General features: G+C 68.9%; 2 protein-coding genes across 5 annotated transcripts; both read right to left on the reverse strand.

The window, feature by feature from the left end:
* Window positions 1-292: 292 nt before the first annotated feature.
* Window positions 293-20663, reverse strand: TBC1D24 (TBC1 domain family member 24). Of its 4 annotated transcripts, none has more exons than XM_070064100.1 (9): window positions 20542-20663; window positions 6325-7411; window positions 5936-5953; window positions 5347-5505; window positions 4770-4833; window positions 4517-4612; window positions 3986-4217; window positions 3634-3804; window positions 293-3206 (listed from the first exon to the last, which is right to left on the reverse strand). In XM_070064100.1, the coding sequence occupies exons 2-8, from the start codon at window positions 7287-7289 to the stop codon at window positions 3650-3652; spliced, it is 1689 nt and encodes a 562-aa protein (XP_069920201.1). In that variant the 5' UTR covers window positions 7290-7411; window positions 20542-20663; the 3' UTR covers window positions 293-3206; window positions 3634-3649. The 4 variants fall into 4 exon arrangements, with proteins under 4 accessions (XP_069920201.1, XP_069920202.1, XP_069920203.1 ...); XM_070064101.1 differs by lacking the exon at window positions 20542-20663 and adding an exon at window positions 16862-18581; XM_070064102.1 differs by lacking the exon at window positions 5936-5953.
* Window positions 20664-21396: 733 nt separating this feature from the next.
* NTN3 (netrin 3) lies at window positions 21397-24187 on the reverse strand. Its single transcript, XM_017339584.3, has 6 exons — window positions 22732-24187; window positions 22471-22659; window positions 22234-22383; window positions 22093-22143; window positions 21912-21986; window positions 21397-21747 (listed from the first exon to the last, which is right to left on the reverse strand). Exons 1-6 carry the CDS (start codon window positions 23657-23659, stop codon window positions 21398-21400), a joined length of 1743 nt encoding a protein of 580 aa, XP_017195073.3. The 5' UTR covers window positions 23660-24187; the 3' UTR covers window position 21397.
* Between the last annotated feature and the right edge of the window lie 434 nt (window positions 24188-24621).

Genomic DNA, 24621 nt, shown 5'->3' on the forward strand with positions numbered 1-24621 from the left:
GGAAGAGAAACACCGAGAACCCAAACGAGGGACTGGCACGACGGTGCCGCAGGCGGTGACGCTGGCGTCGGTGTGAAAGCACAGCTCCGGCTCCAGTGCCGGCCGCTCCACTTCTGACCCGGCTTCCCAGCAACGCACGGCCCGGCGCCCGCGTGAGGCGCACAGAGGCCCAGGCCCAGCTGCCGCTGGCCTCAGGCGGGCGAACCAGCAGACAGAAGCTAATTCTTTACAGTTCCAAATGCCTTTTTTCTTATTATTTTTAAAAAGATTTATTTTTTAAAGTGAACCAATGTATTTTTTAAAATTTATTTATTTGAAAGGCAGAGTTACAGAGAGGCAGAGACAGAGCCAGAGACGTCTTCCATCTGCTGGTTCACTCCCCAGATGGCCACCACGGCCGGAGCTACGCCGATCCGAAGCCAGGAGCCAGGAGCCTCCTCCGGGTCTCCCACGTGGGTGCAGGAGCCCAAGGACTTGGACCATCCTCCACTGCTTTTCCAGGCCACAGCAGAGAGCTGGATCGGGAGTAGGGTAGCTGGGACTTGAACCGGTGCCCACATGGGATGCTGGCACTGCAGGCAGCAGCTTTACCCACTGTGCCACAGTGCCGGCCCCAAGACTTATTTTTTATTTAGTTGAAAGGCAGAGTTAGAGACAGAGAGAAAGAGAGAGCGAGAGAGGGCTTTCATCCACTGGTTCACTCCCCAGATGGCCACACTGCCAGGCTGGGCCAGGCTGTCCCAGGAGCCAGGAGCTTCTTCCTGGTCTCCCATGGGGGTGCAGGGGCCGGAGCACTCGGGCCATCCTCTGCCGCCTTCCCAGGCCACAGCAGGAAGTGGGCAAGCAGTGCCCATGGGCCCCAGCGGCGCAGGGGGCGTGGCGCCAGGGCCGGCCTGCGCTTCCCTCTTCCCAAGGAGACTACAGAGGCTCCAGGCCGGCGGAGCCGGGCGGGCGCGGAGGCCTCGTCTCCAGGTGCCCGAAGCCGGGCGACATCGAAGCGGGAGTGCCCAGGAACAGCAGAACTGGGGGCAGCTCCGCAACCGGGGCTCTGAGACTCGCACTGAAACGCCCCGAGTTCAAACCTGGTTTCCTGAAGCCCTACAGGCATAGATTCTGCGTTAATGAGTTCACTTAACTTAATTTTTTTTTTTTTTTTTTTTGACAGGCAGAGTGGACAGTGAGAGAGAGAGACAGAGAGAGAAAGGTCTTCCTTTGCCGTTGGTTCACCCTCCAATGGCCGCCGCTGCAGCCGGCGCACCGCGCTGATCCGATGGCAGGAGCCAGGATCCAGGTGCTTTTCCTGGTCTCCCATGGGGTGCAGGGCCCAAGCACCTGGGCCATCCTCCACTGCACTCCCTGGCCATAGCAGAGAGCTGGCCTGGAAGAGGGGCAACCGGGACAGAATCCGGCGCCCCAACCGGGACTAGAACCCGGTGTGCCGGCGCCGCAAGGTGGAGGATTAGCCTATTGAGCCACGGCGCCGGCTGAGTTCACTTAACTTAGTAAACTGGCTTAAATTAGGCTTAATTTAAAAAAATAAACATTCAGTCTTTCTAAAATAAACTCAGTAACTCATGCAATTTCTCCTAACTTTGACTAATTTCTTGTTTTTAAAAGATTCATTTATTTGAAAGGCAGAGTGAGGGAGAGAGGGAGACGTCTTCCTTCCACTGACTCACTCCCCACGTGCCAAGGGGCCACACAGAACAGCACTGGTCCAGGCCGGAGCCGGGGGCCAGGGGCCGGACCATGCAGGTCTCCGACGTGGGTGCAGGGGCCCAGGACTCGGGCCGTCAGCGCTGCCTCTGCAGGCGTCAGCAGGGAGCTGGACCAGAAGCGGAGCAGCCGGGACCAGACCACTACAGCGAGTTCTGCCTCGTATCAGATCACGAGGACGACGGTGAGAACACGAATCAAGGCGGGGACGGTGCTGGGCGCAGCGGCCGGGCCGCCCTCACCCAACCTCCGTGCGCACCCTGGGAGGCAGCAGGGGTGGCCGGGGAGCTGGGTCCCTGCCGCCCCCATGGGAAACAGGGGCTGCGTTCCTGGCCCCTGCCGCCAGGGGCCGCTGGGGAGTGGACCCGTGGGTAGATCACCTCTCCACTCTCTCGCTCCGCCTTTCAGACAAAACATGTCTTCTTTAAAAAGGATAACAATTACACATACCTTTTAGGTTGATAGAAAAGAAAAAGATAATAAAGACAGCTAATATTTCACAGGTGCACAAAACTTCACACAGGACGTAGAAATCACCACGAAGTAGCGACTGCTGATCCAGGCTGGACTCCAGGGGGCCTGGCTGAGGCCGGGGCAGCGGCGCCCAGCTCCGGGTCTCAGCGGGCCGGCAGGCAGCACCCGTCGGCTTCCGTAGGCCAGGCTGGACTCCAGGGGGCCTGGGTGAGGCCAGGGCAGCAGCGCCCAGCTCTGGGTCTCAGCGGGCCGGCAGGCAGCACCCGTCGGCTTCCGTAGGCCAGGCTGGACTCCAGGGGGCCTGGGTGAGGCCAGGGCAGCAGCGTCCAGCTCCGGGTCTCAGCGGGCCAGCAGGCAGCACCCGTCGACTTCCGTACCCTGCGTTCTTCAGACTTCAGTGTTCCAGTGGTGACGCGGCCGTGGGCTGGCAGGGGGCACCGCCTGGTCCAGACTCAGACGTCCACAGTCAATGCACACCACACCACAGGGGGCGGCCCAGGTGAGGGCTGTGGCTGTGGGGGCTCAGAGGAAGGGGCGGCAGGCAGGACCCTCTCTCCCGAGGCCCCACGCAGAGGTGCGGTGACGGGGAGGGCGGGCACACGTGGCGTGGGTGGAGCCCAGCCCCCCGCCATGGCACCCAGACCCTCAGGACCAGCTGAGGGAAGCTGGGGGGTTCTCAGGCAGGGTGCTCCCCGCAGTGTGGGCAGCCTGCCCTGGTGAGACCTTTAGACTCAGGCGGACGCAGCCAGGGGGCAGGGCCTGGGGCGGATGGAGGCGGGGGCAGGGCCACACTGCAGGGTCCGAGCGTGACCCTGGGCCCGGGGCCCTGCAGCGACAAGGAGACCTGGCCCCCACAGAAACCACAGGGCCCTGCAGCTCAGCACGGGGCTGCAGCTCGCGGGGTGAGGGCGGAGGGTGCAGGCTTCTCTGGGCAGGGGCAGGACACGGAGCCCGGGCCACTCCGCGGGACACCTCTGCGGCTGTGGGTGCACAGCAGGGTCACGGGGCTTCTGGTTCTGCAGAAACACAAGGACGCGTGATGACCCCCCAGCCCCTCCCCCAGGCTCTGGCCCTCCCCGGGTGGAAGGGCGCAGATGAGCACAAACACCCCCCCCCACTGCAGCCAGAAACCCAGCCCCCAGGACCCTTGGGTTGGCCGGGTGGGCTTCCCACTGAGGAGGGGGCAGCGGGATGTGGCCAGGAGCCTGCGTTCCCTCAGGACTTGGGGAGGGAGCAACTCCACGTGGCACCACAAGGGGGCAGCACAGGCCCGCGCTTGGCCTTGCCCAGGGCCTGGCACACAGGATGCCTTCATGCAGGAGAGCCAGGCCCCACCGGGGAGGAAGGTGCTCTGCAGGGCTGCGGAGCCTGGGCCAGTCCAAGCCAGACCAGGAGAGGCAGTGGTGCCCGCCCCAGCGCACCCCTGCCGCCACGCCCAGTCACCTGCAGAACAGGCCCCTCACTGGATGTCGGGGTCCTGGAAGCCCCAGGCTTCCACAGCAGCGACCAGGAAGTTCTCGGAGCAGAGGGGCTGGTTGTTGAAAGTGTCACAGTGGCCCGTGCGGCCCCGGTTCAGGTCCCCGTCGATGTAGAGGGCCTGGCCGCCCCCGCCCCCTGCGGGACGCTCCGGTCAGCAGCCGCCCCTCCGCCCCTCGCTGGGGGTGGCTCAGCGGCCCCTCCCCGCGCCCAGTGCACTCAGCCCCTCTCACGCCCTCCAAGCCCCCAGACCTGCTCCACCCCTCTGCCGCCCACACGCCCCGCCTCCCTCCAGCCCGGCAGGGCAGCAGGTGCCCACCGACGATGAGGCAGTCGTTGCCTCCGGCCATGAACATGGACTCGGTCTTGGAGGGCAGGTTGAAGTGCCGGGTGGCCAGGAAGGGCGAGAGCCGGTCCGCGGGGTCCGAGGGGGCACCGTGGGCGAGTTGGGAGGGGGCGGGGCCGGCCTCCGGGGGCGTGAGGGGCGCCGGCTTGGTCAGCTCCGGGTGCTTGATGACCACCCACTCGTAGCGCTGCACCTCGGGCTGCAGCTGAGGGGAGCAGTGTGAGCCCCTGGGCCCCTGCTGCCCCCCGAAACACGGCCCACTCACCCACAAGTCACGCAGGGCAGCGGGGAGCGAGGAGGCTGGGGGCCCCGGGGGTCCCAGGGAAGGGCAGAGGTCTCCCTGCAGGGCAGCGGGGAGCGAGGAGGCTGGGGGCCCCGGGGAAGGGCGGAGGTCTCCCTGCAGGGCAGCGGGGAGTGAGGAGGCTGGGGGTCCCGGGGAAGGGCGGAGGTCTCCCTGCAGGGCAGCGGGGAGCGGGACACGGGGCCCACACCCCGCCCACCTACCCGGAACACGAAGCACTCTCCAGTCCCAAAGAAGCACAGCTTGCCTCCGGACTTATTTCTCTCGCTCCAGTCTGTGGACAGGTACGCTCCGCACACCTGCAGAAGCAGCCGGGCTGCCGTGTGAGCTCGGGGCGGTGGCGGCCGGGGCGGGCTTGGGCGGGCATGTCTCGGCCAGGAAGGAGCTTTCCGTGCCGCCCGTGCCCACCCCCTGGCCCGGCCCCAGCCCGGGGGGCCTCAGGCCGGCCCTGCTCACCTCCTTCTGTGTGGTCTTGATGAGCAGCAGGGTGGGCTCGTGTCCGTCACACTGCAGATAGAACCTGGGGCCGAGAGCACAGCCAGGCTGGCGGCGCCGGCCGGGCCCCGCCCGGGCCCACGATCGCGGCCTCTCTCGGGAAGCCTGCCCCGTGGGAGCTCCTCAGGCCGCTCTCGGCCTTCCCAGCCCCCACCCCCACCCCCCCCCCCGCCGACCACGGATGGCCCCGTGGGCAGAGCCTCGGCCAAGGGCCACAGGGAAGCAGGAACCAGGGGTACAGGTCCCTGGCCCAGGAAGCCAGACGCACGGCGGGGGGGGGGGGGGGCAGGGCAGCCAGCGGCCAGCGGCCAGCATGGTGCCCAGCACTTGGCTGTCGTCCCTGGCAGGGGCTGTGGAAACAGCTCCGGCTGTGCCAAAACGCTCGTGGGCCTGTGGACACGGCCAGCTCTGCCCGAAGCACTCTGGCCGGCTGCCCGGGGGGGTGCACCTGCCAAACCTGGGGACCACCACCCCGGCGAGGCCTGCGGCCAACGCGGCGGGGAAGGCAGGGCCGGTGACCGCAGGGCTGGGGTGCTACCTGGTCAGGCTGTACCCATGCTGCAGCGAGGAGAAGAGCAGCAGCGGCTGGCACAGGGCGAAGCGCTCGGGCACCCAGGACCAGATGTCCCGCATCTCCTTCACGCTGACGATCTCCGAGCGGAAGTTCTGCGCGTGCACGGCCAGGTGCACAAACTGCCTGGGAAGCGCGGGCAGGGCTCAGAGCCTGTGCTGGCCTCGGCCCGGCCGCCCGCCCCCCCGGGCACCGTGTCTCGTACTCAGCCAGCTGGACGGCCCACTTCTGGCAGCCGGGCAGGGAGGAACTGGGTACGGCCATGCGCGGGCCCACCTCCCAACCCGTAACTGAGAGGGGGCAGCGCCCAGCCTACTGCGGACAAAAGCGTCTTTTTTTTTTTTTTTTTTTTCTGGGAAATCAGGGCACAGGTGAGTCAGCTTTGGCACGTCGAGGGCCGGGGCCAGCCAAGCACCAGCAGACACAGGTAAGCGGACAGACGGACAGACAGACAGGCTGAGGCGGCACCGCGGAAGCCAGCACGCGCGCGTCGGCCGGGCGCAGGGGGACGGAGCGAGCCGGCAGAGGGGCCGGCGTGCGGCTGCGGTTGACCTACCTTCTAGAAAGCGACACACTGAGAAACAGGAGGAAGCAAGGACACGGAGAGGAAGAAAAATAAAACAGACAAGGAGAGGTCAGTGACGGCGCCCGGACGCCTGCTCCTGCGGCCCGGCACAGGAGGCCGCGGGGCCAGCTGCTGAGACGGTCTGGGCACGTGGGGACCTGTCCCCGCCCCGCTGCCCCACGAGGCCTCGCTGCAGCGGCGGAGCAGGGGCCACGCGCGGCAGCCACGCTCGGCGCCAGCCCAGCCCCTGCCAGAGCTCCCACGGCAGGCGGGGGCCTCGCTCCCAAGGCCTCTTCTGCACCCAGAAGGCCCGCCCCGCTCTGCAGGTTCTCCCACCCACAGCAGCCCGGGCCGGTGGGCCCACGCCGGGCCCCGCCCACCTCTGCTGCTTGACGGTGATGCCCTTCTGCTTGAGCGCGGCCTCGTTGGCCAGCTGCAGCAGCTGGATCTCCTTGCGGGAGAAGAGGCGGATGGCGAAGGCCTTCTCCAGCAGCCTCTCGGGGGACACGGTCTTGGCGATGTCCCTGGCGAAGGCCCGGATGTCTTGCTTCACGCTGTCCGACGCCAGCGGCTGCCCGGCCCGCGCCTTGTGGAAGAACTTGAGGATGGCCAGGGCCACGCGGTACAGCACCTTGTAGCCTTCCACCAGGAAGACGTCGAAGACGCGGGCGACGTGGCTCAGGGGCAGCTCCCCGAACAGCCAGCGCTGCCAGTCGGCGTAGACCTGCAGCACGTCCTCAGACACGGCCACCATGAGCCTGTGCGCCGCCTGGCAGTACTTGTTCACCAGGTCCCCGAAGGTCATGCAGGAGGACTCGAAGGCCAGGAAGCTCTGGTCGATGAGCCTGCGGCCGGGGTCGTTGCAGGCCAGCAGGCGGCAGGCCTTCTCGAAGCACTCGGCCTCGTCCAGGCTGTAGTGCAGCAGCAGGGCCACCACGGCGGGCAGCGCCGGGCAGAAGGAGATGTCGGGGAACTGGTTGGCGATGCACAGCAGGATCTTGCGCACGGCGCCCTCGCCCCGCGCGTTCAGGCAGTAGCTGGGCACCTGCGTGTTGTCCACGAACTCGGGCAGCGGCAGGCTGCTGCCGCTGTGCTTGCCCACGATCTTGCCCACGATGTCGCTGTAGACGCTGGCGTCGGGCGTGACCGTGCGGCACGGGATGTCCCGGATCAGGCGCTGGTACACCTTGCCCCGCAGGGCGTGGCTCTGGGCCCAGTAGCCCTGGCGTGCCAGCTGCTTCAGCTCCTGCAGCTCCGTGCAGCTCAGCTCCTTGGGCCCCAGGTCCTGGATGGCAGCGTCCATCTTGTCCCTGTCCACGAAGCAGTTGTAGCCGGGGGAGTCCATAGCGCCCGGCGTGGCCAGGTCAGGAGGGCCCCGGGCTGCCGGGGGCGGGGCCGTGGGGACCGGCTAGGTCGTCCAGCACCCTCGCCGAGGGCTTTCTGTACACCTGCCTGCCATCCTGCACCCTGGAGGGGTAGAAGACATTTTTAGTGCACCTGTTGCCCCGGTTAACTTCCGACGCAGCGACAGAAGGCCCCTCATCCAAGATACACAACCGCTCCCGGGCGTCCGAGTCCTGGACCGCGGCTGCGCAGGAAGCTACCGGAGGGCTCACCCAGGTTCCGAGGCACAACCGGCTCAGGGCAGCTCCCCGGGCCGGCGCCACGGTGCGGCATCCCACATGGGCACCGGCTCAAGTCCCAGCTGCTCCACTTCTGGTCCAGCTCCCTGCTCATGTGCCTGGGAAAGCAGCGGAAGACGGCCCAAGTGGTTCGGCCCTGCACCCACGTGGGAGGCCCAGATGGGATTCCAAGCTTCTGGCTTTGGCCTGGCCCAGCCCTGGTTGTGGCAGCCATTTGGGGAGTGAACCAGTGGATCAAAGACCTCTCTCTGTCTCTCCCTTTCTCTCTGTAACTGTGCCTCTCAACTAAAATAAACAAATTTTACAAAAAGACAAGAGAAGAAATGGTGAGATGGGCCACGGAGCCGGGGTGAGGGTCACTGGACGGGGACAGTGAGGTCCAGACACAGCAGCCGTCCACCTGCCTCGGCTGGGGCCGCTGTCCCGGGCACAGCTGCACACCACACAGCCTTCCCACCTGCGATGCCACGTGTCCTGAGACACGGCAGGACTGCCTCAGTGAGTTTTGGACCACACTGTCCCGGCCTCTCTGGCATCTAGAACATTCACCAAAACTAGGGAAGACCGAGCTACTATAAATACTAAGGGGGGGGGCTGGGGTGTAGCGGGCAAAGCCCCTGCCTGCAGCTCCAGCCTCCCACCTGGGCACCAGCTGCTCCAATCCAGCTCCCTGCTAATGCACCTGGGATGGCAGCGAAAGATGGCCCAAGCGCTGGGCCCCTGCACCCACATGGGAGGCCCAGACGGAGCTCCAGGCTCCTGGCTTCGGCCTGGCCCAGCCCTGGCCATTGCAATCATTTGGGGAGTGAACTGGCAGATGGAAGATTCTCTCTGTCTGTCTCTGTCTCTCTCTCTCTCTCTCTAACTCTGCCTTTTAGATAAATAAATGAATACATTTTAAAAAAATAACCGAATAAAAAATTACAATTACAGAAATCTGCAAAAAATTCGTTACATAAGGGATGTATGGATTCTGCTAAAATGGCCCCCTCCAGCCCCACTCTCCCGTCTACCTGCGGCGCTGCCAGTTAAGCCGCTGCCCGGGGCTCCACATCCCACATCACCGCCCACTCTGAGCCAGCTCCCTGCTGACGCACCGGGAGGCAGCAGAAGACGGCCCAAGTACCTGAGCCCCCGCCACGCGTGAGACCGGCTGGAGCCCCCGCCACGCGTGAGACCAGGTGGAGCCCCCGCCACATGTGTAAGACCAGGTGGAGCCCCCGCCACATACGTGAGACCGGGTAGAGCTCCCGCCACACACGTGAGACCGGCTGGAGCCCCCGCCACACGCGTGAGACCAGGTGGAGCCCCCGCCACACGCGTGAGACCGGGTGGAGCCCCCGCCACACGCGTGAGACCGGGTGGAGCCCCCGCCACACGTGAGACCGGGTGGAGCTCCTGCCATGCGTGAGACCGGGTGGAGCCCCCGCCACACGCGTGAGACTGGGTGGAGCTCCTGCCACGCGTGTGAGACCGGGTGGAGCTCCTGCCACACACGTGAGACCTGGCTGGAACCCCTGCCACACGCGTGAGACCTGGCTGGAATTCCGGCCACACGTGTGAGACCAGGTGGAGCCCCCGCCACGCATGTGAGACCAGGTGGAGCCCCCGCCACGCGTGAGACCTGGCTGGAATTCCGGCCACGCGTGTGAGACCGGGTGGAGCCCCCGCCACACGTGTGAGACCAGGTGGAGCTCCTGGCTCCAGGAACTCCTGGCTATTGGGGGCCCGTGGGGAGGGAACCAGCCGGTCAAAGATAATTCCCTTTCTGTGTCTCTCTGCCTGGCAAGATAAACAAGTCTTACAGACAGACAAGAGAAGCACCATCTGCTTCCAGCACGCACCCGGCCGCTGAGGTCTGTGGACGGCAAGTCCCCGTGACGGGAGTCCTGCACGTGAACCGTTCCGGGCGGCTCGGCCCCTGCCGGCCCTGCACGGCAGCCCCGGGGAGCGGCGCACAGCGCCTGTCCCTTCCCCGCGCTGCCTCCCTGAGCACGGAGCCCTCACTGCTGCGGCCGTGTCGGGATCCCTTCCTGCTGGACGCTAACCCCGGCTGCGTGGACAGACCACGCTCTGGCTGTAGTCTCTGCGCAGACACGCACGCGGCTTCTGCCTCTCGGCTGCTGTGAGCAAGGCTGCTACGCAAATAGTTCAAGTCTCTGAGTCCCGGGGCCGGCGCTGTGGCTCAGCGGGTAAGGCCGCCGCCTGCAGTGCCAGCATCCCATATGGGCGCGGTTCGAGTCTCGACTGCTCCACTTCCGATCCAGCTCCCTGTTATGGCCTGGGAAAGGAGTGGAAGATGCCCAAGTCCTTGGGCCCCTGCACCCATGTGGGAGACCCAAATAAGCGCCTGGCTTCTGACTGGCCCAGCTCCGCCTTTGAAGCCATTTGGGGAGTGAACCAGCAGATGGAAGATCTCTCTCTCTCTCCCTCTCTCTAACTCTGCCTTTCAAATATAATTAAATAAGTATTTTTTTAAAATCTGAATTTTTTTTTTTTGACAGGCAGAGTGGACAGTGAGAGAGAGAGACAGAGAGAAAGGTCTTCCTTTGCTGTTGGTTCACCCTCCAATGGCTGCCGCGGCCAGCGCGCTGCAACCAGCGCACCGCGCCGATCCGATGGCAGGAGCCAGGTGCTTCTCCTGGTCTCCCATGGGGTGCAGGGCCCAAGCACCTGGGCCATCCTCCACTGCACTCCCTGGCCACAGCAGAGAGCTGGTCTGGAAGAGGGGCAACCGGGACAGAATCCGGCGCCCCGACCGGGACTAGAACCCGGTGTGCCGGCGCCGCAAGGCAGAGGATTAGCCTAGTGAGCCGCGGCGCCGGCTTTAAAAATCTGAGTTCTTGCTTTCAATGTTTTCAGGCATAAACCCACGGAGCCTGCCTTCACGGGGCTACCCTACGGGAAACCTGAACTACAACAAGGCCTTCTGAGAGTCACAGGGAGCCGACCTCAACGTGTGCCCCTGGGCAAGCCCGCGGCCAGGCCGGCCCCTGCTCCCCAGGGGGAGGAGCCCCGCGGGGCCCCTGGTAAGTCTGCTTTGTCCTGGGCCAGGAGGCAGTGGGGTCGCCGTCGCCCTGGCCACGCTGCAGGTCTCCCACGCGTGTGTCCACTGCTACTGACCCCCAGTACGACCGCAGAGGGAGCAGAGCCGGCTCCTTTCCAGGAGCGCCAGCCCCCGCCCAGCCGCCCTGAGTGTTACGACCACACCCCGGGTGCGAAGTCCCCGCAGGGAGCAGCAGGCCCGGGGGTCAGGGACACACGGGATCCAGAGGGACCCAGGGCGAGGACCAAGCCGGAGACCGAGAAGGAGCCCCCTTCCTCTGTCCCAAACAGAGAGCCTGCTGCTTCTGGGTGGGTAGCCAGGGCTGTGAGGACCTCCAGGTCAGCATGGAGCCCAGCAGTAGAGGTGTGGCTCCCAGGTCGGAGCCGCTCCAGCCCCTGTGCAGACCCCGGGAGGCAGTGGTGGGGAGAGGCCCCTGGGATCCTGCCTGGGCTCACCCCCCACCCCTGGGTCCCTGCCTGGGCTCACCCCCCACCCCTGGGTCCCTGCCTGGGCTCACCCCCACTCCAGCCCCTGTGCAGACCCTGGGAGGCAGCGGTGGGGAGAGGCCCCTGGGATCCTGCCTGGGCTCACCCCCCACCCCTGGGTCCCTGCCTGGGCTCACCCCCCACCCCTGGTTCCTGCCTGTGTTCACCCCCCACCCCTGGGTCCCTGCCTGGGCTTACCCCCCACCCCTGGGATCCTGCCTGGGTTCACCCCCCCCCCGGGTCCCTGCCTGGGCTCACCCCCCACTCCAGCCCCTGCGCAGACTCCGGGAGGCAGTGGGGGGACGGGCCCCTGGGTCCCTCCGCCCCGCTGGGAGGCCTGAGCTGATTGAACGGCACTGGGGCGTGGACCAGCAGATGGGGGGGGGGCCTCTCTTTCTCTTTCAAATAAATAAACTAGAAAATAAAAAGCAAAAAAGCCCAACCAACCAGGCCCAGAGTGGCTTCCTTGATTTAAAAGTTTTTATTACTACGTGAGGGTTGTACGAACGCACAGTTATGGGGGTCAAACACGATCCAGTGACAGAGCAAAACTCCAGGTTCACCTGTCCCTCAGCCCGGCACGCACAACAAACCCGGCTCCTGGGACGGGGACGCAAAGGGGGCAGGGCCGGCCCTCCAGGCGGGCTGCCGCTGAGTGGGCCCCCCCTCCGGTCAGGCTGCCCGCTGAGTGGACCCACCCTCCGGTCAGGCTGCCCGCTGAGTGGGCCCACCCTCCAGGCGGGCTGCCCGCTGAACGAGCCCACCTGCCTGCCTCCTGTGAGCAAGGCCTCGCCGGCTTCCCCCAGGCACCCTGCCCCGGGCAGCCGCTTCCGTGTCCTGCCCAGGGGCCGGGAGGCAGGAACCAGGGTCGCATGAGTCAGCCGGACTCAGTCCAAGTCCGGCTCCGCCTCCTGCTCCCCAGACTGGGCAGCTGTGCCCCTGCCTCAGCCCGCGGCGGCCTCGTGTGTGTGCGCCATGTGTGTGCGTGTGTGTGTCCATGTGTGTGCGTGGGCGTGCATGTGTCCGTGTGTGCATGGGTGTCCATGTGTGTGTGTGCTCATGTGTGTCCACGTGCGTGTGTCCATGTGTGTGCGTGTGTGCATGGGTGTCCATGTGTGTGCGTGCGTGTGTCCGTGTGTGTGTCCATGTGCGCATGTGTGTGGGTGTCCATGTGCGTGCGTGTCCATGTGTGTGTGCATGGGTGTCCATGTGTGTGTGTGGGTGTGCATGTGAGTCCATGTGTGTGCTGTGCGCGTGGGTGTCCATGTGTGTGCGTGCGCTCATGTGTGTCCATGTGCGTGTGTCCACGTGTATGTGCATGGGTGTCCATGTGTGTGCATGTGTGTGTCCGTGCGTGTCCATGTGTGCATGTGCGTGGGTGTCCATGTGTGTGCGTGCGTGTCCATGTGTGTGTGCATGTGTCCATGTGTGTGTGCATGTGTGTGCTGTGCGCGTGTGCGTGGGTGTCCATGTGTGTGCATGCACTCATGTGTGTCCACGTGTGTGTGCATGGGTGTCCATGTGTGCATGTGTGTGTCCGTGTGTGTGTCCATGTGCGCATGTGCGTGGGTGTCCATGTGTGTGCGTGCGTGGGTGTCCGTGCGTGTGTCCATGTGCATGGGTGTCCATGTGCGTGCGAGCGTGTGTGTGTGTGTGGAGTGTGGCGTGGCCGCCGCCAGGCGCCTGAGCCCCTGCAGCAGCCCGGGGGCTCCTGGGTCGGGCCTCCCGCTCCCCGCAGGGCAGCCTGGGCAGACGCCAGCGAGGACGGTCCTCCCAGGAAACCACTTTCCGAGCCCAGTTCACGGCGGGGGAGGGGCGGCGCCTGCAGCGCCCTGGATGTGGACGTTTAAACAGGAAGCAGTGGGCGTCCCGTGTCCCCACTTCCTGTATAGCCTGCAGATCCCGCTGCTGGCGACTCCAGACGCTGGGGGCCCCACACAGCATCGGGGGGCCAGGGCGCCTTTATTGAGGACCCCCGGGTGGCCTCTCCTGGGAGATGGCCTCTGAGCCGAACAGCCGAGCAGGACCGAGGAGGGGGGCGCAGGCAAAGGCCCTGGGGTCGGGGACGCGAGGCCGAGCGGCAGCGCCAGCGCCGTGGGCCTGGGGCGCGGGCTCCACCTGATGCTCCGTGAGGACCACGCCCCCACCAAGGGCATTCAGCCGGCCGGGCACCAGCTGATGCACAGCGACAGCTGGGGTGACAGACCCGGGGCCAACGCCGCGCCAGCCGTGGGGGGTGCAGCCACCGGAGGCCAGGGTGGGCACGGGGCCCCGCGTGTGCGTTCCAGCAACAGCACCCGATGCTCACGGCCTCCCGCAGTGGCCTCAGTCTCTCCCGTCTCCGCACTTATCAGCCCTCTGCCCCCGTCGGGGAATCCTACGCACGTCTTAAAAACAAGGAAAGCCAGCGGCGGAAACGAGCGACTGCCGTTTCTCCCGAGCGTTCTCTCCCTGTGCTGGGCGACACTGCTGTCCCTCGCCCAGTGCCGGCCCTGCCAAGGGTGAGGCTGCAGACCACAGGCTCCGGGGTCTTCTCCCACAGCGGCCCGAGGAAGGCGCCAGGGCTGGCGGGCAGGGGTCCACACTCCCCTGAGCCTGGGGGCTTCACTCCATGGGGTCTGTGGGGAGGAGAGCGGACAGCAGGCTGGGAGACGCCCAGGGCCAGCGCCCACCCCTGTGGTGGGCTTCCCCTTCCAGCTTGGGTGACGCTGGTGACGGCTGGGCATGTGTGTGCATGCGTGTGCACGTGCACGTGTGTGTGCGCGTGTGCGCGTGCACGTCTGCTCTCCCTAAGGCGAGGACACTGGATGCCCGGGGCCGCCCACGCTCAGCCCTGCCCTGCGCGCCCCCAGCAGGCTCGGAGCCCCAGGACTCTGCTCCAGGCCTGAGTCGCCGGTCCCTGTGCCTCTCACCTCCCCGGCGGGAGGGTGCTTTTCCCACACAAGCGGCCGGATGTGAAGACAAACTGTCCCAGGGGACAGAAACGGGGCCGCAGCTGAGCCCCAGGGTCCCCTCTGCAGCCGGCTCAGCTCCTTCCTGGGTGCCCCTCCTGGGGTGCGCGTCCCAAGGAATGGGATCCCGGCACTTGACCACGGCCCCTGAGCCCCAGACTCCGACCCACCCCACAGCGGTGCCTCCTCTGGGTAAGACGGCGCAAAGAGCAGACGGATCACCAGCAGGAAGGGTGTGCGGACGGGCAGGGGGACCCCAAGTACCAGGAGCGGCCTGGTGCAGGGTGGAGACAGGGCACCCCCGTGAGCACAGCAGGAGAGGCAGGAAGGGGCAGGGGGTGCCCAGGGTGGGGGCGCCCCACACGAAGGCCAGAGGAGAGTCCACGCAGAAGCTGGCCTTGGAGGGGGAGGGCAGAGCGCCAGGGCCAGGCTGTGCCTGGAGGTCACGGAAGGTGGGGTGTGCCCACAAGTGCATGGGGTGGACTCCGCCCAGTGGAGGCGGTGCCCAAGCCGCTCAAGGATTCTGCTGGGGTGGGGGCACCAATGCCCAGGGAGCTCCACCCTGCGGTGTCAGGCAGCGCTAGCTCAGGGCAGAGCGGGCAAGCCAGCGGTGACGCCGGTGGCACGGAGGGTCCGGCACACATCTGACGCCACCTGAAGGCCATCTGTGGCCCCGTGGGCGAGGCAGCCCCAGCCACGGGAGCCTGGCACACCAGGGACTCCTTGGCCAGCTCCGGCTCAACGGCCACACCCGCCCTGGCCCAGGAAGGGCGACAACAGGGCTCAGGCTCAGCTCCACTCTGAGCCAGGCAGCGCGAGGGGCCCGTGGGGAGCGGGGCGTCCCAGGCGCCGGAGCCACGTGCGTGCCCTGACGGGGCTCAACACCCCTCGCCCCCCACGGCAGCCCCTGCTTTGCTGAACGCTGGGGGTGTGGGGAGGAGACGTCCCACGGACAAGCCAGCTGCAGTCCCTCGCCGCCCAGTGCCTCTGGGACGAGCAGCGAGCCCATGCGGGGACGCCGGGCAGAGGGCCAGGTGGGGAGGACGGGGTGGGCATGGCTGGCCAGCTGAGTGTCGCTGGACGTTCAGGTGGAGGGCTGGGGGTGGAAACCAGCACTCAGGTAAGTCACCCTCCCGGGCCAGGGACCTTCCTCCCAGGTCTGACGGGGTCTGACTCCTATGGGGGTAGGGTCGGTCAGGAATTGCTGAATCCCACCTGCCAGGAATCTGCCAGGGCCACAGACAAGGTCAGGGGACGCTCGGCCCCCACCCCCAGGCCTCAGCCCGGGAACAACAGGTCAGCGCAGCCCGGGCCACCGGCCCCCTCCGTCCTCCCAGTGGCATCCACCGTTCTCCAAAGCACCTGCTGGGCCCCGGCACTGAGCTGGGCACAGAGCAATGCCGGGAAGACCCCGGGCGGCAGGGCTGGGACGCGTGAGGGCGCACGCCACACTCGGGGGAGCTGTGCAGGTTCCGGAAGCCCCTTGGAGGTGGCTGCACGGGCAGAGAGGGAGACGTGGGTTCCAGGGACCACAGGCACCCAACTGCCCCACACAGAGGGGCAAGTATGAGGGCCTCGGACCCCTGAGGGGCCATCAGGGTAGTGCACACAGAGGCACCACCTGGCTTTCCTCGAACGAAGATCTGTCGGGCACACAGCGGGCAGCTGTCAGAAACTCGGCCAGGGACACGGTGCGGGGAAGGGGCCTGGGCGCAGGCTGGCGCTCTCCCGTGCACAGACCCCAAGGACCAGTCTGGGGACACTCCTCTGGAGACCTGCCCCCTCCTGACCCCACTGCCTGGGGCCACTGCCGTCTAGGAAGGCAGCAGATTCTGGCCACGTGGCCGGCTGGCGGCGGTGTCACTAACCGGGGTGGCCACGGCCGCCAGGCTTCCCGAGCTCACCTGCTGCCCCCCCCTCCCCTCCTCTGGGACTTGTCGGAGCGCCGGCCCCCTCCGCCGGCACCTGCCTTCCTCGCCGTGCTGCCATCACCGGGGAGCCTGGCTCCACTTCCCACCTCTTTATGTACAGTGTGGCAGCCCAGGAACCCGGCCCCTGAGTTCAGGGGGCAAAACTCCCCCCGCCACGTGGGGCCCAGGGACCGCCTCCCAGCCCAGCCCAGCCTCAGCTCCTACTCTGCCCCTCCTCCCACCTCAGCCACCAGCAGAGGAAGCCAGGCTGAAGCACCAGACGGCAGCCTGGGCGGGGAGGAATCACGCCGCGGGCCTGCTGGTGCCAGCTCGTGAGCCGCCGCCGCCTGGCAGGCCTCCCTGGCCCACCTGCCAGCACCCTCTCCAGTTCCCGGTGCCGGCTCACGGCTCACGGCTTCACCCTTCCACTCCCCTCGGGGGAAGGGGGCTGCCGGGAAGCACCTCCTCTCGGGCCAGCCCTCTGTGTGACCAGCGCAGCCACGGGCCTGGCCGGCCCTCTGTGTGACCAGCGCAGCCGTGGGCCTGGCCGGCCCTCTGTGTGACCAGCGCAGCCGTGGGCCTGGCCGGCCCTCTGTGTGACCAGCGCAGCCGTGGGCCTGGCCGGCCCTCTGTGTGACCAGCGCAGCCGTGGGCCTGGCCTGATGCCCCTCCCGGTGCTGGCTCTCACTTCCTGGGGACCTAGGCTCTCCGCTGCACATGCCAGCCTCGAACCCGGCGGGACAGAAACCCGAGATTCCTCCCCGGCTCTGACGGCAGCTGCTGGCGGGAGCGCCGGCCCCCTCCACCCCGGCTGCCTCTCCCCAGGACACCCTGGGGCCCTCGCCTACCAAGCACGAGGCTGCCCACCCGCACACACCTCACCTCTCGCAGTTCTGCTGCTCCCGGCCAGGTCCTCTGGGACATGCAAGGGTCCACCCTCTTCCTGGCCAGCACCGTCTGGTGCGGATGGCCCGGCCCCTACAGCCGCTGCCCAGAGTGCCTCCCGAGTGCTTCGGCGACGGCACTCGGCGCAGACTCCCCACCTACGATCCTCCCTGGACCCGCCTCTCCTGCCGGTGCCCAGGGCAGTGGCCACGCTCCACTCAGAGGGATGGCCTGTCCCTCCCCGCCCCTGCCCCCGGGGCAGGGCTGAGCCCGCCAATCCATTTCCGCCTCCAGGACCCGGGGCAGTGGCCTGCTCATCTGCCCAGCTCAGCACCCTGTACGCCCCAGGGAGGAGGAACCCAGAGCCAGGAAACAGGCACACACCAAGGACGACGGCAAACCACTCGGGCCGGAGGGGGAAACTTAATTCTGAAGGCCGAGCAGGCACGGGGAGCGCCACGCAGAGCATCAGCGGTGCCGGCATTCCACAGCGACGCCCGCGCGGCCGGCTGCGGGAAACCTGATAGTGGGCCCGTGCCGGGCAGACAAAGGCGGGCACGTGCCAGGTGCGACAAGTGTTAGTCACGGCTCCAGGGCCGGGGGCGGGCCCGCCTGCCGGTTCAGAGGCAGGTCTCCAGAGCCACGCGGCGCCGTCTCGGCCTCGCAGGCCGGGCTGCAGGATCTCTCTCTCTGGGCTCAGGAGGCCTTGCCGGCCGCAGCTCCGAACGACAGCCCGGGCAGGAGTGCGCTCTGCCCCCAGGAGGCCCTGGGCCAGCGCCTTCAGACTCTCGTGCTGAGAGCCGCCCACACCCAGTCACGCGCACCCCACCACTGCAGGAGGCATCCAAGCCACGCTTCCTGCATGCCAGCGTGCCGAGTGCGAGGCCCCGCCCAGCTCCCGTGAGTCCTGCCTCGGGCCAGGGGTACCGATCATGCCGATTCAGGCGTGGGTGCTACAACTGGCAAGCGCCGGGCCCTGGCCCACGAGGAGACTGGCTCAGCGGGGTCCCACAGCGTGGGGGCCCCGGCTCCTCGGGACAGCACGGAGGGCAGGGCCCGCTGGGCGTCCGGGGCCACTTGGCTCAGAGTCAGCGCAGCCCTGCAGGCTCCAAGGACCAGAGGACCCGAGAAAGGACGGCGCCCCCGTGTGCCGAGAGCAGGAGCCCCACCCGAGCCTCGGCCCTCTGCCACCCGCGGGTGTGCCGGGACGGGGGCGGGGGGACCCTTGTCAGGAGGGGCCTGGCCGGGGAGGGCAGGGGGAGCGCGACAGGACAGGCCACGCGCTCCACGCAGTCCAGGGCTTCCACCGGCAGCAGTCGCCCACCGGAGAGCCGTACCCGGGAGTGTGCGTGGCACCGTCAGACCCGCGCGACCACCGGCAGGCGCCGCCCAGGGGAGATGCAGGGAGGACTTCCCTGCCCAGGCACGGCCTGGGACCAGGACCTCCTGTCCCGGGAGACACGGGGAGAAGCTTGGCGGCCCGGATGGGGACACACGGGCTCCTTTCCTCACCCTGGGAGGAACACGGCCGGGGCCCCACACTGGGCCAATGCTCCCAAGGTCCACCTGCTGTGAGGCCCTGCGCTCCCACAGGGGAGGACGTCCTGGGGGCACCAACCCAGGGCCCCAAAGGGGGAAGGGGCACGTGAGACAGGAGGCCCCAGGCACACCTGCGGCAGCCCAGTCCCGCCCTTCAGCCCAAGAAGCAAAGTCCGTCTGTGACAGACAGGAGGGCCCAGCCCCTCCTCTCCCCCCCCCACCCCGAGAGCCGTCGGCCTGCTGACCGGCCTGCTGCCGTCTCCCGGGGCCTGCCGGGTTCGGTGTTGTTGCCAGTCCACAGGCTCTCCCAGGAAGACCCAACCCACGGCCCAGCTCCAGGCCACGGACGCCCACCTGCTGCCTGGATGCTGGCAGCTCCGACCTCCGACCTCTGACCGGGGGTGGGGAGCAGTGGGGAACCCGCCAGCGCCCGCCCTTCCCCCCGCCCGGGAGCCCCTGGTCCTGCCGTCTTGCCCTCCTGCGTCCTTACACGTCTGGGGGCGCCGTGGCCCCGGGCAGCCCCCCACCGCGACCAGGTCACTCACAAAGCTAAGCTCCTTTGGCGGCTTGCCACCACTCAGAACACGAGTCACACTTGGGGTCAACGCTGTCAGCCCCGCTCCCTAACGCCTTCTTCCGCGGCCCCCCAAGCCACCGTTGTCACTGCACACGCTGCCCCCGGCCCGGAGGGCTCCTCTCGCCCGCCCCTGTGCCCCGGCAAGCTCCAGGCAGAGGCCAAATCCTGCGCGGCACTGCGCCGTCACAGCGCCGGTTCACGTGACAAAAACACGCAGGCTGAGGACAGAGGACGTCACTGAATAATGAACTCACACCGGTTCTCAGCACAAAGCCCCAGGCTGGCTTTTTTTTGATTTTATCTTGGTTTGGAAGGCGACACTTGACGCGGCTGCCTCGGTGGCAGGGGCTTCTCCGTGTTCACAGGGTGTCACACACAGCTGGCGGCTCAGACAGGGAGAACACTGAAGGGGAATGCTAAGTGCTTGTTTACAGCCTGCCTCGAAGTCGTTATGTACCTTAAACCAGACTCCGGCAAACACTCAAGTGTGTCGCCCGAGGCTGGCTCGTCCGCGAGGAGGACGGAGCGGCTCGGGTGCCCAAAGCCCACCTGCAGGTGGACACGCAGACCCGGGCCCGGATGTAATCGCCGCTGCGCAGAGCCTGCCGGATTACCAGATTATGTCCGCACCCCCAGACGCTCGCCCCTCCCAGCCGACGCGGCAAGGTCACCCCGACCCCGCCGAGATCCGCACCAGTCCACGTCTTGCTGGCAACCGCGCCGGGGCTCCTTTCAAACCACTCAGAACCCCCCCCCGCCACGCCAGGCCGGGGGCAGCAAAGGCCGGAGGGGGGCCGAGGGGTCCCCCTGGGTGAAGCCTCCCCGTCTCCTCTGATCTGGGTCGGTCTCTACCAGCCGGGGTCCCTTAAGTGCGGCCACGGCGCACGTGTGCCGGGCACGGAGCAGCGGCGCCGCAGCCCTGCTAATCCCGGGGCGGCCCTCCCCTCCCCGCCAGCTGCCCGCGGGCACGGGGGACCACACCCCGGGCTGAAGATCCAACGGCCCCAGCGGCCCGGCTGGCCCTGCGCACCACCCCGCGGGTCCTCGGACCAACCTTCGGCCTTGACCAGAGGCCCAGGGCACAACTGCGTTGGGGCAGTGACCCGAGCCTGCTCACCAGGCCGTGGCGCCCCCGCCCGCTCTACCCCGCAGCTGCACCTGCGCGAGGCGGCAGGGGCTCCGGGGCGGGGGACCCCCCAGGCGCCACCCTGGGGCAGGTAACGGGCGACAGGGGCGGCCGGTCCGCGCGGACATCTGCTGCACTTCCGACCGGGCGAGAGTGGAAAGAGCCCCGGGAGAGGGCGACACACAGCCGACTCCCGCGACGCCCCCTCCGCTTCGCCCTGCGGGGCCCGCCGGCCGCCAGGGCCCCCGCATCGCGCCCCGCGGCCGGGGCGGAGCCCCCCGACTCGCGCCAAGGCCAGGGCACCCCGAATGCGGAGAGGCCCCGCAGCCTGGGACGCGCGCCGCGACCCCGGCACCACCCCCTCGCGATGACAGCCGCGCCCAGCCCAGCGGCCCGGCGCCGGCCTCTCCACCCCGCACCGCGCCGCACACCCACCTCCGCGAGCCGCGCCGCCTGCTCCGCTCGCCGCACGACGGCGCCCCGGCTGTCTGCGCACGCGCGCGCGCGGCCCCGCCCCCGCCGAGCGCGCGCCGCGCTGCCCACCCCGCCGCGCCCGCGGGTCCCGGCCCGGCCCAGCTCTGGGCATGCGCGCTGAGGCGCGGCGGCGGCCGGAGCATGCGCCCGCGGAGCCCCGGGCCCCGCGCGGGGAGCCCGAGGCGGCGGCCGCGGTGTCCGAGGGCCGGGAGCTCGGATGGCCGTCCTCCGGAGCGCCTCCCGGCCCGGTCCCGATCTGGCGGACAAGGGGCGCAGGGGCTTCGGGGGGAGGGAGGCGCGGAGGAGCCCTGCAGGCTGAGGTCCAGACTGGAGTCAGGGTCACGGGCAGAGGCAGCTGGGCACAGGGTCGTGGGCAGAGCGCGGACCCGATGTGGGCAGCTGGACAGAGGCGGCGGTCCTGGTGGGCGGGAGGAGGCGCCGCAGCGCCCCCTGCGGGCCGTGGGCAGTGGGCAGCGCAGTCGGTGGCCACGGCGCCTGCGGGGAGGCCAGCGCGCGCTCTGTCGGACCACAGTGCGTGGGGGAGGGCGAGCTGGCCCCCAGTGGCCCTGGGTGTGCCCTCGGCCCTGAGGGGTCGGCAGACGGCGTGGGGGTGCGCGAAGCGCGCTCGGGAGTCTCGGCCGCCCAGGGAGCCCCCGCGCAGCCCTTCGGGGTCGCCGCGGCGTCTGTCACATCCCCTAGGGGCCCAGGGAAGCGCCGGCGGTGACGAGTGGGGACTCGGGGACCCGCGACAGCGGGGGCGGAACGGGCGCCCCGGCGCGCAGCGGGGCCCCGCCCAGGCCCAGCGCGGCCCGCGGGCTCAGGCCGCCCGGCAGCGCCCCCGCCGCTCGCGCCGTTGCAGCCTCCGCAGGCGCCGCGTCCACGCGTCCCTCCAGGGTAGCACGAGGCTTCCGCGGGCGGCGCTGAGCCCGGGCCCCCGGCCCCCCCCGGCTCCGGCCGAGACCCCCGGCCCGCCCCCCAGCAGCAGATAGCGACGGCCCGGTAGCAGGTGCGGGCAGCCGCAGGCCGCGTCCTGGGCCGGCACCCACAGCGCGCTGCTCCCGCGCCGCGCTCGCTCCTCGCCGCTCCGGAACACGGCGAGCACGGCCACTGGGAAGCGCGTCCACGCGCCGCGCGCCTCCCCGCGCGCGCTCACCGCCACCTGCACCGCTGCGGGGAGGGCGGGAGGGGCGGAGTCAGACGGGGCGGCCCGCGGTAGGAGCGCCGGGGGACGCGGGGACAGCCGCCGGAGGAGGGGAGCCCGGGGGGCCGCGCGGGCTGTGGTGCCCCGCGAGGGTCAGGGGATGCGGGGGGCGGGCCGGGGGGCAGCCTACCGTAGTCCTTGCGGCAGAACTTGCGCAGGCTGATGCGGTAGCTGCCGCGGGCAGGCCTGCAGTGCGAGTCGCAGTCTGCGGGGAGGGGTGGGCGAAGGCTGGCACGGATTCCCCCCTCCCCCGCTCCACCTCTCTCCGCCCGGTTCCTCCCAGACTGGGGCCCTGTGCCGTGTCCACTCACCCTGTGGCTCCACGGGGCGGCTCTCTTGGGTGGGGCCGGGGACAGGAGTCTCTGCGGAGAAGGCGGCACAAGGACCTGTGATACTGGCGCGGGGGGAGCTGCAGGCTCGGGAAGGGGCTGAGGCAGGGCGCGGTCACTCACTGACGCAGGGTGCCACCGGAGAGCGGCTCTGCTGGAAGCCGGGGGCACAGCGGTTGCAGGTGAGGCCCGCGACGCCGTCCTTGCAGGGACACTGGCCTGTGGTCTGGTTGCAGGTTTTGCCAGCGGCACCGACCGGGTGACAGTCACAGGCTGAGGGCGGAGGCAGGCAGGACCTGGTCAGGAGCCGCCTGGGGTTCAGGCAAACCAGGGGGTGTGGGTGGCCGGTGGCAGGCTCACCTCTGCAGGCGCGCCGGTCGCTCAGGGCCCGGCCCGGGTCGCGGTAGAAGCCCTCCCGGCAGTAGTGGCAGTGGCGGCCGGCGGTGTTGTGCCGGCAGTTCAGGCAGACGCCCCCGCTGCGGCGGCCCGAGAGCCGGTACAGCTCCATGTTGAAGCGGCAGCGGCGGGCGTGACCGTTGCAGGAACAAGCTGTGGGGAGGCACGGGTCAGGGGCAGGCCGGCCCGGTCCGAGATCCCCCAGGCCGCCCTCCAAGGCCTCACCGAGGCAGGCGTGGGCCTCCCGGGCTGTGGCCCGCTGCCACGGCCTGTCGCAGTAGAAGGGCTTGCAGCGGCCGCAGTCGGGCCCCTCGGTGCCGTGCCGGCAGTCACAGGTCAGGTGGCCCTGGGCGTCCAGCAGGCAGCGCGAGGCGTGCCCGTTGCACTTGCAGCGGCCGCCCACTTGCAGCTCGGTGGCCGAGTAGGAGTAGGGCGCCGTGCTCTCCACGTCCCCGGCGTCCCCGGGCCTGGCAGGCCTTGTGAGCACCACTCGGATGTCGGTAGCCGTCACCCAGTCCTGCAGCACGGGACTGCTGTCCAGGTCCAGGCCTGCCGGGCTGCCGTCCTGCACGCTGAAGGCCAGGAGGCCACCCCCATCGGGCTGCACCTGGGGTGCAGGGAAGCACAGGGCTTCAGGCCCAGGGCCAGCAGGGCCGCGGGCGGCGGCAGGCGGCCGGCCGTAGTCCAGGCCACAGTGGGAAGAGAAGAAGCCCAGGGGGGCCCAGCTGCGGCCGTGGTCCTGCGACTTGAGAAGGGCCAGGGAGGCTGGCGGAGCCGAACAGAAGCGCAAGCTCACGAACACCAGCTCGAAAGCCTTGCCCAGGGGCACGGTGAGGGTCACGTTGAAGGGGGCCTGCGTCAGCGCGTCCGAGCGCCAGCACAGGGGGCTTGCCGAGCCCCCTGGCGAGGTCAGGAGCGCCGCGGGGTGCGCCCGCCGCGGGTCCGAGGCGTCGCAGGCCCGAGTGGCCGGACGCCCGCACGTGCTGGACGCCAGCGCCTCTCGGCCCAGGGCTGCGTTCACCAGGCCCGGCACGCAGCCGCGGGGCGCGCCGCCCTCGTCGTGGCAGGGGTCGGCGGACGCCGGCGGCCCCGAGCTCAGCGCGGCCGAGAGCGTGCCCACGGTCAGCAGCAGCCCCCACGGCCAGCCGGGCATGGCCGGAGCCGCCGCGAGCGCGCCAGCCGGCCAGGGTCCCACGACGCTGCCCGCCGGCCTCGCAGTGCCGAGCGTGCAAAGCCCCCGGGCGGCCCCAGCCCGGGCGCAGAGGTGGGAGCGGCGGCGGGCGCGCCCCGGGCCGAGCGCAGCAGCGGGGATGTTGGCGCGTCCTCCCGCTGGGCCCGCGGCGATGACAGGCTGCGCCCCCGCTCCCGGTGCCTCCGCCCGCGGAGGCCCCACCCGCTGCCCTGCGCTCGCACTCACCCACCGAGGGCCGGGCCGAGCAGGTCTCCCGGCCTCCCGGGAAGGGCCGTGGGCGGGCGGGGCCTGGGGCGCCCGGGGCCGCCGCCTCCTCCCGGCTGCAGTGAGGGCGGACGAGCTGTGCCAAGAGGGGGTGGGGGGCGCAGCAGGCGCAGGCCTGGGCCCAGCCGGGGGCGGGGCTGCCCGGCCGGGAGGAGGGAGAAGAGGGGAGGGGGCCTGGTCGGCACAGCCGGAATCAGAAGCAGATTCAGGCTCAGGCTGGGCCGGCGGGGGAGGGGGCTGGGAGGCCCCGGAGCCGGGGGAGGGGCCCGGGCGCCAGGAATGCGTTGGCGGGAGGGGTCTGGAGGGGGCGGCTCAACCCTGCAGCCCGTGGGGGACCACCCAGCCGGGTCTCCGGCCTGGAGCCAGGCCTTACTGCTCCTGGGGCTCTGCCACGCGCAGGGCAGGGGTCGGGCTGCCTCCTGCGTGAGGCCCATCAGGCGGGCAGCCCGGGGCCGGGCGGCTGAGGGTTCTCCCCTGGGTGGGCGAGGCGTCCTCAAAGCAGCAAGCAGCCTGCGGCAGTGAAAGCCCCCAGGATATGGGCAGGTCTGATTCTGAGTCCCCGCGCCCTGTGTGCTGCGTGAACTGCGTGGCTGAACGGCGTGGCGTGGCTGTCAGTGTCGCCGGCGGGCTCTCTGAGCTGCTGGGAGGCCCCAGCGGGG

The sequence above is a fragment of the Oryctolagus cuniculus genome, chromosome 19 (assembly GCF_964237555.1).
Source record: "Oryctolagus cuniculus chromosome 19, mOryCun1.1, whole genome shotgun sequence".
NCBI lineage: Eukaryota > Metazoa > Chordata > Mammalia > Lagomorpha > Leporidae > Oryctolagus > Oryctolagus cuniculus.

Coding starts and splice junctions, on each gene's coding strand:
- TBC1D24 (XM_070064100.1), bottom strand. CDS start 7,289: ATGGACTCCCCCGGCTACAACTGCTTCGTGGACAGGGACAAGATGGAC. Junction 4,613..4,769: donor TCAAGACCACACAGAAGGAG/GTGAGCAGGGCC, acceptor CTGCTTCTGCAG/GTGTGCGGAGCGTACCTGTC. Junction 4,218..4,516: donor GAGAGTGCTTCGTGTTCCGG/GTAGGTGGGCGG, acceptor TGCTCCCCTCAG/CTGCAGCCCGAGGTGCAGCG.
- NTN3 (XM_017339584.3), bottom strand. CDS start 23,659: ATGCCCGGCTGGCCGTGGGGGCTGCTGCTGACCGTGGGCACGCTCTCG. Junction 22,384..22,470: donor CGACCGGCGCGCCTGCAGAG/GTGAGCCTGCCA, acceptor CTCCGCCCTCAG/CCTGTGACTGTCACCCGGTC. Junction 21,987..22,092: donor CCGCCCCGTGGAGCCACAGG/GTGAGTGGACAC, acceptor CCCTCCCCGCAG/ACTGCGACTCGCACTGCAGG.